This window comes from Rhipicephalus sanguineus, chromosome 1, assembly GCF_013339695.2.
Source record: "Rhipicephalus sanguineus isolate Rsan-2018 chromosome 1, BIME_Rsan_1.4, whole genome shotgun sequence".
NCBI lineage: Eukaryota > Metazoa > Arthropoda > Arachnida > Ixodida > Ixodidae > Rhipicephalus > Rhipicephalus sanguineus.
This window is the reverse complement of record NC_051176.1, coordinates 179,340,842-179,360,601: the sequence shown is the minus strand read 5'-3', so window position 1 is coordinate 179,360,601 and position 19,760 is coordinate 179,340,842. Positions and strand designations below refer to the sequence as shown.

General features: G+C 46.8%; 1 protein-coding gene across 1 annotated transcript in view; it reads right to left on the bottom strand.

Annotated features, from left to right (window-relative positions):
- Positions 1–8,322, bottom strand: part of LOC119403289 (luciferin 4-monooxygenase-like) — a 41,969-nt gene extending 33,647 nt beyond the window's left edge. Inside the window, exon 1 of the mRNA XM_037670237.2 lies at positions 8,140–8,322. Within this exon, the coding sequence (XP_037526165.1) occupies positions 8,140–8,322 (183 nt within the window). The remainder of the gene's footprint in view (positions 1–8,139) is intronic.
- Positions 8,323–19,760: the final 11,438 nt, after the last annotated feature.

The following is a 19,760-nucleotide window of genomic DNA, read 5'->3' as shown; positions in this document are numbered from 1 at the left end:
TATCTGTATTAGATCCAATATTATTTCTTTTATATGTGAACGCCTCTGCTTCGATTCCTTAAACTCTTGAAAGAGTGTGTCTTATATTTTTTCTCTGGATGACGCATGCATATTTTTTTTCATATCTTCTGGTCAAGCATGGCTCGTCTCAGCTGCATGTTCATGGTATCAGCGTCTCTTGAGTGTCGGCAAAAACGGAATGCCACATTGTATTATCGATTATAAACATAAAACGACGTTGCGGATTAGTTTCAAATAGCAGTCCGTAAAACGTGTTTCCGAACGTAAATTATTACTGCAGTTTCCCGAGAACCTTGGGGGTCATCGCACATAAATTACGTCAGATGTAAGGCCGGGCCACTCAGTCAACAGGCCTAATAAACATATTTTGGACGCTACTGCTAACGTATGTATAAAGCGACAGCTTTATCTTAGTGCGATCCAAGCTCGTTTAAATTATGACAGTCGAACCCGCACGTATCGAACTTTCAAACAAAACGGGAATTAGTTTGATATATCGCATAATTAGATATAAAACGTTTCACCAATTTACCGTATTCCCGATGCGAATTTCGGGACACAAGTTGGCTTCGCGGCACTTCTTTCCATCAATGCAAGGAAGTCTGCTTCACGGCCATACGCGGGGATTTCTTGCTAGATTCCTTTTATTTATTTATTTTTTTCGAGATTTGTAGTTGACGGTGCGTGTTATATGCAATGGCGGGTTACACGCGATAAAATACGCTATCAATGTAAACAGCAGCTCAGAAACTTCATGCGCAGCTGTGCGTACTCGTCGAGCGTGGGAAACTTCTAGTCTGCCTTGGCCCTTAATGATGGCCTTTGAAAGAACGTGAGCTTGGGCCTTGTTTTAGATGTGAAGTATCTTAAGGTCGAGCTCAATCCGGTGGTGGTGAGCGGCGTGACCACCATTACTGCGCATGCGCATACCCTCTCCACACACCTCCCCTCACCATTCCCCCTGTCATCTACCCCTTTCCCCTCTCCACTCACCCTCTCCCCTTCCCCTCTCCCCTCCTCCTCTCCACTTACCCTCTTCCCTTCCCCTTTCCATTCTTTCTCTGAAACGCGGGCTAGACATGCCGAAATTCTCTCCTGCACAACGCCGCGATGAGCTCGAGCGCATGCGCGTCCCCTCCCCTTCTCTCTCCTCTCCTACGCTGCCCCCCTCTCGCCCGCCTGTCGACCGCGTTCCCCGCTCGCCCTGTGAGAATTAACGGCCAGGCTATATGGAAGATACGACGCGCGTAGCGTCCCTCTTCGCGTTCCACGACGCGAGGTCGGTAGCATGCCCAACGAACGCCAACGGAACGCGATCGTGCAAGTGCTCCGGCTTCGCATCGCCTCATGGTCCCCTTTAGCGGGAGATGGTGTATTTCATTGTCATACTCAGCGTGCTTCTTGGTAATGCTGTACGCAGAAGCGACGTCAGACTTCCTTTCTCTACGTTCCGGTGTGTTTATTATCGCTAGCCTTGCGAAGAACAGCCAGTTTCTTCGTTTTACGGCAGCCATTGCGTTAACGAAGAAAGCGGAGAAGCGAACGGCGACCCCGCAAGACGGGCCGACGGGCGCGACGGTGAGGAATCATAAGAGAAAGCACGCGATGGCAAGCGGTGGTTTCTACTTGTTCTGCACGACGCCCTCTTAGTCACACCGTTCACTCTGCCAAATGCATGCGGGAAGGTCCCTCTCTATGTGGAAAAGCCAAGCGATCAAGAAATGACGGGCCGTCTTCTCGACAAGCTGTTGGCTCGATTTAGATACCAGTATAGAAAGGCAGGTACTATGGCCACTGCACGTCGGTTCTAACGCGGAAAGTTGCCATGTTTTTGTACGTTTCCGACTGAATACTAAAATGGCTGTGGCATTTCCTCTTCTTCTGACAATTTTTAGTGTTGAATACCATTTTTCAATCCGATGATAAATGCTCACGCAAGCAGAGAATAAAGTACAACACTGAATGTCTCGAACGTCGACAGCGTTTTGACAAAGTTCCAACAGCGTGTCATGTCATATCATTCGCCGATAAGAAACGCAGCAGTGACGCCAGGAGGCCGACTACGCCGCCTGTGCTTTTCATTTGAGCCAAAAGGCCTGCACGTTTCTATTGTGACCTTTGCACGAAAACCAATACGAAAACACGCATATCACTGCCCCGTGAAGCTGGCGTCTGTTTTCAGAAGACGCTGTTTTGAAACTCTGAACGGGAGCGACCTTTCCTCTTCAATGATCAACTTGGTATTAGAAGACGTGCTGAGGACATCAACCAGTGCGGTGTCGTTTCTGTGGCCCCCACAGAATTTGTTTCCGGCCCCAGCTAGTCTTGAGCTGTGCAGTCCTCGTTTAAACAGGGCGCGCAACCACGCACAAACTATGCTGTTTAGCCGTTCACACGTATACACCCGTCGTATTGGCCTCGCTCTGCTAAGCACGAGGACGTGGGTTCGCATTCCGGCTATGGCGGTTGCATTTCGACGGGGACGAAATGCACACCCGTGTGCTACGGTCTACGTCTGCGTTAAAGAAAAGATCAGGTGGTCAAAGTTAACCCAGAGTGCCCCCCTACGGTGTGCCTCATAATCATATCACGCCTTAATTTAACTTAATGTATGCAGCTAAGTGAGCCACCGGCTAGCCGTGTGTCTGTTCCCGAGACGCCGCACCGCGTGCTGCTCCGATCGACGCAAGAGATGTCGTCTGCTTTGCTTTAATTATTTAGCAACAACGACCTTGGGCTGAACCTGTGGTCGAACCTGCTCGCTTCGAAAAAGAAAAACGCCAGGGCTGCGCAGTGCACGCAGCACAGACTAATCAGGTTTGCCAGGTTTGGCTACTTTGCGCCAACTTGGCTACTTTTTTAGACGAACTGCTCGTGTTGTTTCTTAGGGTTAGATACGAACTGTTACTCCAGAATATTAATTGCTCGGATTTGTGCTCACACGAGAAACGATTGCGGAAGTGACTACCATTTATGCTTCAATCACAGCAACAGTGATTCTGAGCACACTCATGCAGTACTCAGTTTTATTTTCATTGGTACTTCTAGCCTTTTTATGAAAAGTCATGCAAGACGCGTGAAGAGAATGCCATTTGTGCAACAGCACAAGAAACTTCGTCATCGTGCATGAAATTACTGCTAAAGTCCACAATTTATGCTTATATCTCACAAATTATGATTTTGAAGGGTTATACTGCACTTATTTACATTTCCACCTTGAATTTAGTTACTTGAATAACAACGTCGCATGTGTTTTCACACACGCGTGGCTACTTTTGGCTACTTTAACTGCCCTTCGCCCAAGTTGGCTGCTTTTTGGCTTGTTTTTCCGATTTCGTGGCTATTTCTTGTTTTTTCAACCCGGCAACCCTGAGCACAGTCACAGCGAAAGCTGGAGGAGCGGCCTTTCTATAGAACCCGTTGTAAACTCACTTGGGGCAACTAATACTTACTTGCAAGGTACCCACTACGCCATTAATCATCATAATTTTGCGAAGTATGGCAGTACCCACCATACCATTATTCATCACTCTGCGGTGAAGCGAGGTACCCGCTACGCATTTGTAAGACATTATGTGCGCTTTGTTGATGCTGTGTGGGTGACGATGAAGGTTATGGCTGAGCCATTTGTAATGGGTGGGAAGCTTTAAACCAGCCACTCGTTACGCAGTTCGCATTGTGGATCACCTGGTTGTTATTTTACTCTTCTACCACGCTGTATTACATCTCTTAACGTGGTTGCTTGCCCGGCATGACGTCTGTATAGGGTCTTTTTTGCGGTGGAGTTTCAAGCGCCGGCGCCGCTCTTTGGAAGGATACTTGACTGCCACGCAGAGGGCGCGGGTTCAAATCCCCTTCTATCCTGGATATTTTTTGTTCTCGTTGTGCGCGATAACGGTTACGGAAACCGGCGGCGGCGGCGGTGGCGGACAACTACGCCACAAAAATCGGCTGTTGTGATCTCATAACAGCTTTCGCTGTAAATGTTCCAGTTTGGATACGGTTCCAAGATGGAAAGACAATATAGGTTCGGCTAGGCCCGGTTCAGTATAATATAACGGTTTCGGTTGTTATTCACTTCCGGTTCATCTCAACACCCCGGAAATGCTATTCACTTTTCAGTGCACTGTTTCAAGCTGCTGGGAGAGAAGTCTATGGAACATGTTACTGGCATGTCAAATATCATAAATGTAAACAAAACATGGTGGTTTGTTTCATTTTGGATATGACTGGCGACGTAATGCGATTATAAATCTATGTCATTACCAGTGCGAATAAGCAGAGATACCATTTTTTTATATTTTATGACGGTTAGCATAAAGAGCGGCACACACGTCTACATTTAGTTGCCTATGTAGCCTATATTTAGTTGGTGTCAGAGAGGTTTATTGAGGAGTGGCACGTACAAGTTGGAAAGTTGGTGCCAAGACCAGCAATCACTGATCGACCAGGTTGGACAGGCGGCTAAAGCCAATAGGGACTTAAGAATGGTTAATTCTTGAATAATTGTTTCTTTTTCTGTTCTGATGTGGTGTAAAGAGAGAGAGAGCAAGACATAGAAATCTCTCTATTGAAATACAGGTCATTTTGCCGGGATATACATATTCACTAAGATTGATATTTGGACCTGTTGGTATGCCATTCGCGAGTATGATGTTTCGCTTAAGAGACACGGACAAAGGGACAAACGATGGAACACACAACGCGTAAACTTCCAACAATTCATTTTGGAGCGGTGTGACCCTTTCGATACACTTGCTGTACATGAATGACTATGTCCCGGCGAAATTCTTCACGCACGTGCAGCCACTCAAAAAAAAAAAGCAATCTCTTTTGCCCACATCGCCAGTGATGTCCCACTTAGAGGTGTGCACGGGCTCCGGGTAGCCCGAAAGCCCGAGCCCGACCCGGCCCGCGGGCCGGGCTCGGGCGGGCCGACGTATTTTCACGTCGGGCCCGGGCCGGGCTCAGGCTACTTGGCGTTTTGTCGGGCCGGGCTCGGGCCCGGCGCAAAGCCCGACTCAAGCCCGAAATATAGAGAATGAGCGGGAATTATTTTCCAGCACGCATACAGCGCCTTTTCCGCGACCGCCTTTACCACTTTTCCTTTCCATTCGCTACTTTAAACAAAATGGGAGCAGGTAAAGCACTGGCTCTGTTGCACTCCGACAAACAGGGAAGTAACACCACCTGAGCTAGTGACGGCGCCACGCGACTGTTCGCGTTAGATTTAAAGTGAAAATGCACGCGACAGCGACGAGCGACCCGACGTAGATCGCCTTCGTGCAAGCTGACGCTTGCATGGGCATACCCGATACACGTGACGCCTTTGGCGAGCGAACTCCATAGTTGCTGGCATGAGGCCGTCTACTTGTAATTTGTAATCTGTGTAATAGAGACTGTTCGTCGTGTGTCGTTTGATCATATTGGATATGCTTAATAAAATGCCAAATTGCCGGAAAACGATGTTTCGTTTTCGCAGCGAACCTTCAAAAAGCCGGGCCGGGCCGGGCCGGGCCCGGGATTTTGTTTTCGTGCGTCGGGCCGGGCCGGGCGGGCTCGCAGCCCTTTGCCGTCGGGCTCGGGCGGGCCTTCGACAAAGTCAGCGGGCCCGGGCCGGGCTCGGGCTCGGAAATACGGCCCGTGCACAGCTCTAGTCCCACTGATGCACTTGTTTTCCAGTTTCGAGATTATAAGGGCTTCTATGATCAAACGCGTCAATTGATTTCTGCTTCTTGCGTCTATAGTGCACTCTTCGAGCATAGGTTTACATCCGCAATCTCTGTAGTGAATGGCTGATGACCCTCTCGTCTTATTTTTAGCATTATTCGCGTCCTCGCGCAACCTGTCGTTAATGCAACAAGATGATGGTCCTATGTAGTAGCGTTTACAAGTTAATGGTATGCGGTAGGCCTACACAATACCTGCATTACATCTAACAAACTTGGTGCGATGTTGCTTATTGCACGTCTTTTCTCTGCCTTTCGTGTTCGTCATTTGTCATAACTTAGCGAGTTTACCGTTTGCTTACCGTTTGGACGGCAGTCTCTGAAGTAACAAGTATATTCAGCATTCCGTCCGACTAACGTCTGCTGGAACCATAGGCGTGCGCACGGTGGGGGAGGGGGGGGGATGTCAGCGCCATACATTGACATAATTGGGAGGGGGGGGGCGCTACGACGAACCTTCGCCCCCCCCCCCCCCCCATGAAGGGGAACTTTGCGCACGCCTATGGATGGAACGAACATTTCTTGCATAAGTGCTATTTTATGAATACGAGCATAGTTTAATAGCGTCATGTACGAACATGCGTGCTAGGCAATCAGCTGTGCAGCATGCGACGCGTTTAGACCATCAAAGGTGCAGTTATTGTTTTGTTTTCGAATGCTATCAGCACGATTTCGCGAAAAGGCGACGCTTTAGGCTCACGCTTTTAAGCGAAAGTCTCCATCCTTGAGATGCACGAGCGTTTATGACAGTCTGTAATTAACTGAACGATGGACGCTTCTTCGTGTGTGCTTGTGTCTGTGTAAGTCTAATTGCCGTCGTATTCCACAACCCGCTTTCATTTCCCAGTGCGGGCTAGCCAACAAGATGTAGCCAGGTTAACGTCCCTTCCTTTCTCATTGTGTCTGATATATATATATCTCTCTCGCTCTCTCTCTCTCTCGCTCTCCAGTCTAAGTTGCATATTTTGAAGGAACAGCATTTCTTTTCAACCACATTCACCAGCATTCAAACTCATTATCGATAGTATGTGTGTTGTAATTAAAGAGCAAAAACAAACGTTAAGTCCAAATACTGAAAGCTGCGTGCATGTAATTCAAAGCCCTAATCAAGGTGATCCGAGAAGAAATTTCTTTAAAGTACCGTATTTACACGATTGTAAGTCGACTCGAATGTAGGTCAACCCCCCTAAAATCGCACGGCAAAAAAAACACCACGTGAGCGCATTTCATAAAGAAAATTTACATAGTCGCTCGACTGACTACACGTGTTCACTCGTCATCGTCAAGCCAGCCTTCTTCATGAACTTTGATGCCTCCGCCCCTGATGGCCTTGAAGTGCGTCCTCGGCATTCCCCTTCCCGATGCGAATACGCGGGTTTCTTGCGTGACAATTTTGCGTACCGCCAGAATAAACCAATCAGTGTACAAAGATGGCTTCACGGCAGTGCTTCACAGCTGTGCAGAGAAGCTAGCTTCGCGGCAATACATGGCAATTCTTTTTTTAATTTGCTCGAATCGGTAGATAGGGTGCGGGTTATGCACGAGAAAATATGGTATATGTCGCAGCTAGAGCCGGGACACAAACATAATGTTGTAACCATGCCACAGCGTCCCTGATTTCTCGTTTGAACCGCCGTAACTGGTGGTACTAGGCTTTGGTTTCGATTGTAAGTCGACCTCCCAACTTCAGATTTCAAATTTAGGTAAAATGGGTCGATCTTCAATCATGGAAATTCGGTAATCCCCTTCGAAAACTGATGCAGACTTATTTTGGATTATGTTCCACAATTTGTGTAGCGCAGCACATTGAACAGGCTGTTATCTTTGGCCCGTTCGTCCGCTGTCACCATTCCGATAGACGCTGAAACGCTTTGGAAACTGCGTGAACCATCCCCGCTCTACTTAATCAGTGACTATCCTCAGCGAATCAGCGAATCTGAAAATTGCGAATGCGCAATTATTCATCTACTGAATAATTGCGCATCTGCATTGGTATCTGACGCATGTTCCCTATGGATCAGGGACTGTAATACCCAGGTGGCATAGGCTGAGAATATTAAGCTCTTTTTGGAAGCCTCAACACAGTTTTTCTGGATCAGGGAATTAACATAATTAAAAAACGAACAAACTTGCACGATTGCGATATCGATTCAACAGGAACTGCAACCTGACAATAGCTGTCAGTAAAATCCTCATAACGGCAAAATATTCGGCAGCTATATTTCACGTAACGCTTCGCGCTGTCACTGTGACCACAAATATGCGGTCCTGCTCTATGCCACGAAAACGGAAATCCTGGTGTATTGTCAAAGATCGCACAGATATTCAGTGATCGTGACATGATATAATTTTCTGAGATCATGCCGAAGTAAGATTTTAAGTTACTCACCAGAGCAGTCTCATCTTTGAACCTGGTAAAAACATCGCCGAAAAAGGCTGAAAAGTTGACGTCCGGAACTGTGACCCCCTCAATGTACGACCTCACAACACCATTGTCAATTTTCAGCGAAACACGCGCCTCCTTGTGCTTAAAGTCGTGTATATCTCGCGATAAAGAGGCTTCGATTACCATCGTGGGTGGCCTAATGATCCAAAAAGAACTGAATGTCTGGAAGTGATGCAAAAAGAACTCGAGGGGTGAAGCTTTCAACAAACTCTATGGTAATTGCCTGAAAGTTATCGGCGCGAACGACTGGGAACGACGAGGCTGTGTGCTAACTGTAAGCACAGAGCAGCAGAGCGCGGCCTTAAATCCATAACGGTTGCATTGGCGACCTAACAGCTGGCTGCCCCGCTTGCTCTGGAATGCATCTACGATTGACTGTTATATGGGACGACGTTACCAGATTCGCCGTTCAAAGTTGTATGCAGCCTCGAACAAAGAAAACACAAAGGCCACATGACAGGGCGCTAATTAGGATCCATTCATCTGCGCAGCCGCTCACATTGAGTCCATAGTGCGACGCATTGTCGTGTGGAACAGATGCGTCAAGAGACATGCGTGACGCTCCATGCCTTGCGTGTTCTATTCCAGCTGCAGTTCATTCACAGCGACAACACTCGGACGTCTGACTCGAGATTAAAATTATTCTTTTGCGATGTCCAGCGCGTCGTCGCACGTCAGAGTTAGCGCCACAACCTCAGTAATCCTCGCCTGAGAACAGTATCATTGTATAGAGCTCAGGGTATCCAACTACCTCCTGAGCTGTCAGTCGCTTTACCAGCGATGGGTAACGACCGCCAAGTTGCACATGTTGTGTTAGAGGCAGGGTGACATGAACCGTGTAGTTTGTTGGCACACCGTCCTCGCGTGTGTACTGACTCGACTTCTACGTCTGTAAACAAAAGAAAAACAGCGCAGTTTTTTTTTTGTCTTCTTCTTTTTTCTTTACACTATGGATTCATTTCTCCGATGTTACTAGCTAACCTGCCACTTAACCTTTGTACTGTCTCTCCCTTCATAGCCGGGAAAATTTGATTGCCATGTGTTATTGTCCTATAACACTTATTTCAGCTTTACGGAGGTCATATTGCGGTGCCAGAGAGTAACTTTTCTTAACCGTGTTTTGACAACGGGCACTAAATTTTAAGCACGTAGGAGGATGTTCATTTCAGACCACCATTTTGCTTCCCTCCAATAAGTGTCGTTGCCTTATCAGAAATGTGTTAGATGGGTAAGCTATATAATAAGAGCAGTGTGAAGTTTACTGAATGATTTTTTTTTCAAGTTTGCCCTGCGGCACGGAGCATGTGAAACATGCAAGTTTTATGAACATACACATTTTCTTGTGTTTGATGGAGTCCAACAATCATCTATGATGATCTATGATCAATCATCGATAATAGATACTTGCTCGCAACTTGGGTATAGCACCCACCCCCCTACCCCAACCCTGCATAACAGATATTTCGTATTGAGAAGCGCACTCCCACGCGATACAAGAAAAGTTCCAGTACATCTTCGAGAGCAGTTGGGCGAGAGCGTACGGAACAAGTTTTGCTGAGGAATAATCGATGCTCTAGAGCTGATGAGTTTTCTTGGGTGACAATGCAGCACCCACAAGCATTCATCTTAATGCAACCTCTTCGCTGTGGGAAAGACCAGGCGGGAGGTCTAATCCACATGGAGTTGCCAATGCGTTTATGGTGCGGCAAAGGACTTCCTTCTTCGATAGCCATGTGAGCGCGGCGTGTTCAGGGACTATAGCAGCAGCGGATACATCAGTAGCTGCATCTGCCTGAATATTTCCTGAGAAAAACAAAACGGGGCATCCAAGTAATGCGCATCATTAACATCGATAGTTCGCTACGCAGCTTCTGGGTGAAAGTCGACTCGTCGAAGTTTTATCATCATTACTAATATCATCAAGTTTAATGAAACAAAGGCTACAGTGACAATACAGCGCCAAAACCATTCAGTATTTTACGAAGGACTTTCACCTATTTGGCTGCATCTGTGTATCTAACTATAGGTCCGACGTTTCTTGTTAGAGTACGAACGCGAAACGATTAGTGCTTCGTAGACAGCAGGCAGCTCGGCGAATACAGACGGGGTCGCAAGCGGAACGTAACAGTGGCGAGTTTTAGCGTGTTCGGTATTCCGGCATATAGGTACGCAGTGGCGTTTGCGTTATTATGTTGACTGTTACCTTTATTGGCATCCCCTTTGACACGGGGCGGTAACCAGTAGCACCTAGCCTTTTTTTAAATGCGAAGCATTTCTTAGCGAACTTCTGCGACTTTGAGCGTATCTATCTATCTATCTATCTATCTATCTATCTATCTATCTATCTATCTATCTATCTATCTATCTATCTATCTATCTAGCCGCCTACGACTTTGCGCTCTCCTGGCCGTTTCGTTAATCGGATGTATACCAAAACTGGTGTGTCAAAACATGGCCTTATTACGAACATAAATGACAGGTCATATCATGAAAATCATGACACACATGTCATGAACAGCATGATTTACATTCCACGGCCTTTGGGCTCCCTGGCCGTTTCGTTAATCGGATGTATACCAAAATTGGTGTGTCATAACATCGCCTCATTACGAACATAAATGACAGGTCATGTCATGAAAATCATGACACGCATGTCATGAACAGCATGATTTACATTCCCTGGGCGTTTCGTTAATCGGATGTATACCAAAATTGGTGTGTCATAACATGGCCTTATTACGAACATAAATGACAGGTCATATCATGAAAATCATGACACGCATGTCATCAACAGCATAATTTACATTCCACGGCCTTTGGGCTCTTGCGGCCTTTCCGTTAATTTCATATATACCAAAATTGGTACGACGTGACAAGAGTTCATGACGAACATAATGACAGGTCCTAACATGCAAATCATGACGCGCATGTCATGTGCAGCATGATTTACATGACATGGTCTCGGGGCGCTCGCGGCCGTTTAAATGACGGGATACATACGAAAACTGGTATGACGAGACATTTCTGTATGACGAACATAACTGACACGTGGTAACATGAATGATATGCATGTCATGTATGACATGATTTACATGCCACGCTCATGGCGCACTCGCGTCTGTTTCGCTTGCATGATATACACCAAAACTGGTATTGCGCGACACGACTGTGTGACGAACGTAAGTGAGACGTGGTAACATGAAAATCATGACATGCAAGTCGTGTACGACCTGATTTACATGCCACGCTCATGATGCGCTAGCGGCCGTTTCAGTAGATCTAAATACACCAAAATTGGTATTGCGCGACGTGACTGTATGAAGAACATGAATAACAGTTGGTAAGATGAAAACCATGACATGCATGACATGTATGTCATGATTTAATTGCCACGCTCATGATGCATTCGCGGCCGTTTCGCTGGCTTGATACACACCAAAATTGGCATTGCGCGACGCGACTGTATGACGAACGTAAATGAAAGGTGGTAACATGAAAATCATGACATGCATGAAATGGTTTATATGCCACGCTCATGGCGCACTCGTGGCCGTTTCGATAGCTTGATATACACCAAAACTGGTATTGCGCGATGTGACTGTATGATGAACATTAGTGACAGGTGGTAACATGAAAAACCATAATATGCACGTCATGTATGGCATGATTTACATGCTCTACTCATGGTGCACTCGCAGCCATTTCGCTCCTTTGATATACACCAAAATTGGTATTGCGCGATGTGACTGTATGACGAACATAAATGAGAGGTCTTAACATGCGAATCATGTTACGCATGTCATGTACGGTATAATTTACATGCCACTGTCATGGTGCGCTTCCGGCCGTTTTGTTAACGTGATATATACCAAAATTGGTATGGCATGACACGAGTGCGTGATGAACATAAACGACAGGTGATGCTTTTATATACCAGAATATGCGTTTCATTGGCATGGTGTACACTAGATTGTGCATGCATGCGTGCATGGCAAACATGCGATATATGGTGAACTAGATGCCATGGCATGAATGATTTCATTTGGCTCAAAGACAAACAAGGCGATGTATGCAGCTCTTTGCTGGCTGCTTCGCATTACATCGATTACCACAGTGCGTGGGATCTGCCGAATTTTTTTTTTAATGCGAAGCATTTCTTAGCGAACTTCTGCGACTTTGAGCGTATCTATCTATCTATCTATCTATCTATCTATCTATCTATCTATCTATCTATCTATCTATCTATCTATCTATCTATCTATCTATCTATCTATCTATCTATCTATCTATCTATCTATCTAGCCGCCTACGACTTTGTTGTGCTCTCCTAGCCGTTTCGTTAATAGGATTTACACCAAAATTGTTATGGCGAAACATCACTTTATTGCGAACATAAATGACAGGTCATAACATGAAAATCATGATATCCATGTCATGAACGACATGATTTACATGCCACTGTTTTGGTGCTCTTGCGGCCGTTTGGTTAGTTTGCTATATACCAAAATTGGTATGGCGTGACAAGAGTGTATGACGAACATAGGTGACAGGTCCTAACGTGCAAATTATGACACGCATGTCATGCACAGCATGACTTACGTGCCACGCTCATGGTGCGCTGGCGGCCGTTTCGCTAGCCTGATATACACCAAAATAGGTACCTCGCGACGTAACTGTGTGACGAACCTAAATAACAGGAATTAACATGAAAATCATGACACGCATCTCATGCACAGCATGACTTACGTGCCACGCTCATGGTGCGCTGGCGACCGTTTCGCTAGCTTGATTTATACCAAAATTGGTATCGCGCGACGTGACTGTGTGACGAACACAAATAACAGGTGGTAACATGAAAATCATGACATGCATGTCATGCACAGCATGACTTACGTGCCACGCTCATGGTGCGCTGGCGGCCGTTTCGCTAGCTTGATATACACCAAAATTTGTATCTCGCGACGTGACTGTGTCACGAACCTAAATAACAGGAGTTAACATGAAAATCATGACACGCATGTCATGTACAGCATGACTTACGTGCCACGCTCATGGTGCGCTGGCGGCAGTTTCGCTAACTTGATATACACCAATTTTTTTTTAATTTGTGTTATTCCATCCATTACAATCCAGCATACTGGATATCTCACTTTATTTATTTATTTTTTTCATATATAAGCCTATAGTTTAATGATGGACTGTTATCTACGCTTTTCTACCCAGTTCCTCAACTCCCAGTCCACCAACCTCTTCTCTGATGCCCTCTACCAATATCCTAAACGACTTTTCCTTATCTCAGCTTCTAACTAGTGAATACGTCCATCTGCTTTGATACTCAACACCGCTGAAAGATGGATGCTGTTGTGTACTTCAGCGTTGCAGCCGGGAAAAAGAAGTCAGCCTAGCACTTTGGGCAGCGAACAAAGGACTGAGGGTTATTATTGGAGGCAGTACGACTACACACCGCGGGTGTTTACCGGCAAAGTGGAACGAAGGGCGCGATCTTGCAGCTCCTTATATTATGCCGCTCTTCAGGTGATACAGTGAACTGCCATGGCTGCTCGGTGACGCTTTCATAATGTTTTAAGAGTAGCCAGAGAAGACACGTTTCTCTCCTTTTTGTGGAGAGACCAACGCAGTATTTGCACATACTCCCGCTAGTACTGTATTCATACTACTGTAAGTCTACTCGAATGTAGGTCGACCCCCATAAAATCGCAAGGCAAAAAAAAAAAAAATACGCGCGCATCTCGTAAATTTATTTACGATGCCAGTGAAGATAAAAAAAAAAAACTCGAATTCCGGTTGTGTAAAGATAACTTCACGACAGTGCATAACAGCTATGCAGGAAAGCTAGCTTTGCGCCAACACACGGGAATCATTTTTAGAAAATTTTCCGCGAATCGTTGGTGAGGGTGCCGGTTGTACACGAGAAAATACGGTATATGCTACAGGTAGAGCCGGAACGTAAACACAATGTCGTAACCATGCCACAGTGTGCCTGATTTCTCGTTTGTTTCGGCTTTGGGGGTAAGTCGACCTTACAACCGAAACTAGTTTCGGTTTCTATTGTAAGTCGACACCCCTACTTCCGATTTTAAATTTACATAAAATGGGTTGACCTACAATCGTGTAAATAGGGTACCTCTGCGCAGGCTGGTGCTTTCGTTGCGTATGTCGTCGCACTTCGCGGGTTGCACGGCTGTGCTGGTGCAGCCATCGCTTGCGCAGAGTCCTCTTCTCTCTGCGCCACTGCTTGTCGTCGATGTGTCTCCTGACTGCTAAAGGTGTCAGGGGCAGCTGATTCGTCCGGACAGTTGGCGAACTCGAAACCGATGTCCGTTTCACGAGGACGTAGCTGATTGCGGTGCCTTCGCCACCTGAAAAATCCCCGTGATGTAGTGACAACACGTTGTAAGAAACAGGTCCGATCTGTATTGCTATGACGCGTTGGACCCAAAGTGGCGAGCCTCTATAATTTTGAACGATAACAGGGTCACCAGCGGCACACGTACGGGCGTGACTCGGTCGTCGGGCCGTCTGCTCGAAGTGAAATGAATGAATGAATGGTTTTATTTCTGCAAAGACATACAGAAAAGAGGATCGAAGCTAAAGGACATTCGGCGTGACGGTGCTTCGCTACGAGGTGACATAAGTGACATCAATACACACAAAGAAATCAAATCCAGCAAAGAGTTGTATTCTATCAAAGGAATCCAACAGACAGTTAGGCCAGGGAAAGCATAAGTACACTAACTGTTGCCTTTAACTGTAGTGTAGTGATAATGACGTCAACTGAAATGGATTAAAGTGGACGAAAAATCAGCCTATCCGTCGGTGGGACGAAATGATCTTCGTTTCAATGTCAGTTTCGTTCCACCGAGAAAAGTTGCGCTGCGTTTCTGTTCCCGAACGAAAAAAAAAAAAAAAAACGCCAGGCCTGCGCGGAAAGCGCAGCACAGTCACAGCGAAAGCTGGAAGAGCGGCATTTCTAGAGCTCGTTATTAACTCTCTTCTTGTGGCTACTAATACAAGTACACTAGCAACGCACCCACTACGCCACAAATCATTATTTGTGTGAAGTTGGGGAGCACCTACCACGACATTATTCGTCATTCTGCGAAGAAGCGAGGTACCATCTGTAAGGCATCATGTGCACTTGATGCGACGGTTGATGACGATGAAGAATTATGGCTGAGCCCTTTGTAATGGGTTGGAAGCTTTAAACGACCCACTAGTTACGTAATTCGCATTGTGTGACTCCCGGTCGTTATTTAACTCTCCCAACACGCTTTATGACGTACGTTAACGTGAGAAAGAAAGAGAGAGGGGGGGGGGGGGAATTAACTTTATTGAGAACCTGAGGAAATGGATCATGGGAGCCTGATGGGCTTCCTTGGCAACCAATATAAGTGCACTTGGGAGGAACCCACTACGCTATAAATCATCATAATTTTTGTGAAGTAGGGGAGCAGCCGCTATGCAATTTTTCGTCATTCTGCGGAGAACCGTGGAACCCGCTAAACACACGTAAGGCATTATGTGCACTTTGTTGATGCTGTGGTGCACTTTGTTGATGCAACCCACTCGTTGCGCGATTCGCATTGTGTGACGGCTGGTTACAGAACTGGCGTTGTTTGACTCCTGGTTGTTATTTTACTCTTCTACCACACTACATTACATATGTTAATGTGGTTCCTTCCCGGCATGAAGCCTGTATAGGGTCTTTTTGCAACGCACTTTCAAGCACCGGCATGGCTCTGAGGTAGAATACTGGGCTCCCAAGCAAAGGTCCCAGGTTGGAACCTCGTTCCATCCCAGATATTTTTTCTTATTTGCTTTTTCTTTTAATTCGTGCGATACTGGTTACGGACACCGGCGGCGACGGCGGACAACAACGGCGCCAAAAACGGCCCTTGTTGTGATCTCATAACAGCTTTCGCTGTAAAAAATGTTCCGTAACGGTTTGTAACAAATTTTATTTGTGTACAAAAAATTTCAAACACAGTAACAATTAAAAATAGTAGATAAAAACATTAATTTTTCTTATAAGTGGATTACGAATTCTCTGAGTAGGCTGGATGCTTTGCGCCAAGGGAGTGAGCAATATCTCAGAAGCAGCACGTCATCGAGTGTAGTCTGATATGCGAGACCGCTGTTCTGATAAAACAAACTTCAGCGCCGACAATGTCCTCTCCACGCTGGCCTGTGTGACAGGCACGCAAAGGTCCACTTGCGTTAATATAAGCAACTCCGGTTGCCACTCTTTTCGTTTTTTGCAAAAGTTCAATACATCTCTATATTTTGGAATCGCTGCCTGAGATGCGCGCTAATAATGTCCCCCGAGATATGCATTAATGTTCACGTTGCATGACCTCGGTTGTTCGGGATTGCCAACTTTTTTTTCCCTTGAACCGAAAACCGATAAAAATTATTTCGGTTTCACTCCGGAACGAAATAATAGATAGCGTTTCGGCTACGTTCTCGTGCCGGTCAAAAATATCGTTTTTTTTTTTCGTTTTCGGTTTTCGTTCCGTTCCGACACACTGCTTCCCTCCACCGAAGGCTTGGCCGCATCCAGGCGTGTCCGGAGGTTTCTTCCCAACAATAATGCTGCCGGTGTTTCCTTTGTTGTTGCATGAGGTGTGTTTCGGTATTGCAACAGGAAGCTTTCTAACGGGGTCTCCGGGCGCTCACTTGGTTATTCTTTCCGTAGGGATGACTTCAACATCTGCAGAAAAACGTTCATGCATACCATGCAGTGTTAACGCTCTCCACACACCGGAGCCAGGAAACATGTGTAAAATATTTGTGTGTGATTTTAAAGTTTTCGTCGCACCAGCCCCACCGCAGTGGACATTCTCATTACGAGTCAACACAGCTCGCTGGGTTTGCGAACTCTGCGCCCTGCACGCGGCCGAAATCGCCAAAATCGCTGTCGGAGCCGCTGGACGACAATCACTCATCCTTGTTTACGTGCACCACATGTGAGTGACAGCTGACAACGCAGCTGCTGCTAGTACGCCACGAGTTGCAGTCCGCACGTGACTTCGACCTACGTCAGACTGTGTTGACACGTTACTGTGAAACCGCTTCTCAATATCGAAACCGAAAGCGGTTTTGTTTAGCCAGCGGTAAAAAATAAAGCACCGCCGTCCCTAGCACCAAGTCGTACGTAGCCTCGTCAAAATAAAACTGGGGTCGTGACTAGGGCTGCTAGATGTTTTAACGCGTGAGCGTTAAAGCGCACGCATGAAGGAATCACTGCATCTTTACTCATCTATTTCACTAAAAAAAAAAAAATGGCGCTGCAAGGCTGGAACCAATAAAACCCCTTGATGTTGGAAAGTAGCGGCGCTGTTTCATCCACGCCGCCGCACCCTCGCCGCGCCGTCAACCTCCTCTTTTTTCACCCTCTCTTTCGTGGAGCCGGCGCATCCGCAAAACTGAGTGAAAAGCCCGCGCAAGCAAACTTCGCGCGCTTTTAGTTGCTCGCGCACGCCATGAACCCTCCAGGCGTGAACCCTCCAGGCGTGTGTGTGCGGGTGCACGTTTGTTTGTATGTGTGCGCTTGCGTGTGTAGGTGCGTGTGTGTGTGAGTGCATGTGTGCGCCTGTGTGTGTGTAGGTTTGTGTGTGTGCGCGCCATCGTGTGCGTGCGTTTGTGTATGTGTCTTCGCGTCTGCGCGTGCGCGCACGTATGTGCGTGTGCATGTATGCTCCTGCGTGCGTTTGCGCATGTCTGTACTGTCGCGTGTGTATGTGCGTATGCGCACGTATGTGTGTGTATGTGTGCGCCTGTGCGTGCGTGCGCTAGTGTATATTCGCGCGTGTGTATGTATGTGCGTGCGTGCGTGTCTATCGCGACTGTACCCGCGCGTCTTCGCGGGAACAAACGAAGACAATAAAAGCCCGCCTAAAATCATAAGAAATTAGCGGCCCACCGCACTGGAGCATTAAGATCACGTGCGCTCAAGCTTTGGTGACGTTGAGAGCGCGCTATTCGAATATGGGCCCCGCGTGAGGGAAAGAATGAGACGAAACGACGCGGATGCTGCGGTACACTGGCGTAGCCGGAGGGGGAAGGAGGGACCCCGAAATTTTTCAATTTTGCATGTGTATATATACAGTCACATATACAAACGCACGCACGAACATACATAAGGCATGGTTACTCCCCCCCCCCAGAAAAAAATTCTTGGAGTGAAGCACCAGGCACGTCCTTCGAAACGACACGCGACATACCCGCCTGCCAAGCAGAGTGCCCCTTCAGAAAAGAAAAAGAAATGACATTCCTTGGTACGGTACTTAAAAAGTCGCTCACGTAAGCAGCCAGAACTACCTTGAGAGCAGCCCGACAACAGAGCGACGGGGCGAGGAACAATAGCCGCGGTCCGGCGCACTTGTCTGTGATGTCGACAATACCCGCTTTATTCGTGGAACGTCACACACACCCAAACCTATGCCATACTAGTGATGATGTCGCGAGTTGCTGCCCACTTAGATGAGCAATGTCTCGCTTACATTAACACCAAATTAAAATATTTTAAAGGTATCGTTCGCCACTAATAATCGGTCAGAAGAGCCCACTATGCAGAACAGTCAAGCACCATCATCTTTAGTTTGTGATGTTTGTGTCAGGGGTCCTTTAAGTTCAGAGCGAACATAATTTCCAACATCTTTTCACCACTATCAGTCTCAACGTGGCCAGGCAAGAAAGCATCCCGGTTAATAAGTGGTAGATTAAAGTCTCCGAATATTGGTGCTCCCTTTTACATGGCCGTAAAGAGGGATATTCCCAAAATACTCTGGTGGCGTGGCGGGCGGTCCATACACGGCACCAATAAGGTATACATGTGTTTGAAAGGCTTATTTTACACCACACTGCTTGCAGGGGCGTAGGCAGAAATTTTTTTCGGGGGGGGGGGGCACCTTCTTGAACTGTAGTGGGGACGAGCAGGCAGATGTGGTCGAGTGTCATTTTCTGCTCGGTATGCTATGGCAAAAAAAATTTCGGGGGGGGGGGGGGCACGGGCCCGGTGTGCCCTAACGTGGCTACGCCCCTGACTGCTTGTGTCTGAAACATTGCTGGGAACTACTGAGGCCACAACAGAATTTTTTTACTATAATGGCAACTCCGCCCCTCGTGAGCCCCAAACACTTTGTAGCCTTCCTGCACAATATATAGCCTTCGGTGACGCTCTTGTGTAGCCACGTTTCAGTTATGGCCACCACATGTGGATTTCGCGAAAGCAAAATGTATTAAAGTTCAGTTTCCTTATTCACAGCGCCGGAGCTGTGACGGCGGTGATGAAAACGATGCTCCTAGCACGTTCGATGACGTGCCTTCTTCTCGCGTACTGCGCGTGACTGCCTCTGCAGCCTGCATTCCTCTGTTGCCGTTTATCGGCACAGATTCGATACAAGTGTCGTTCGTCTCGATTGACATCCTACCCCTATATACCACCGCTTATTTTAATATTATCTTATCATGCACCAGCTTAACTTGAGCACAACCCTCACTGTTCCGTAACTTGCGCCTTATTTCAACTGTTTCTCAGGGGT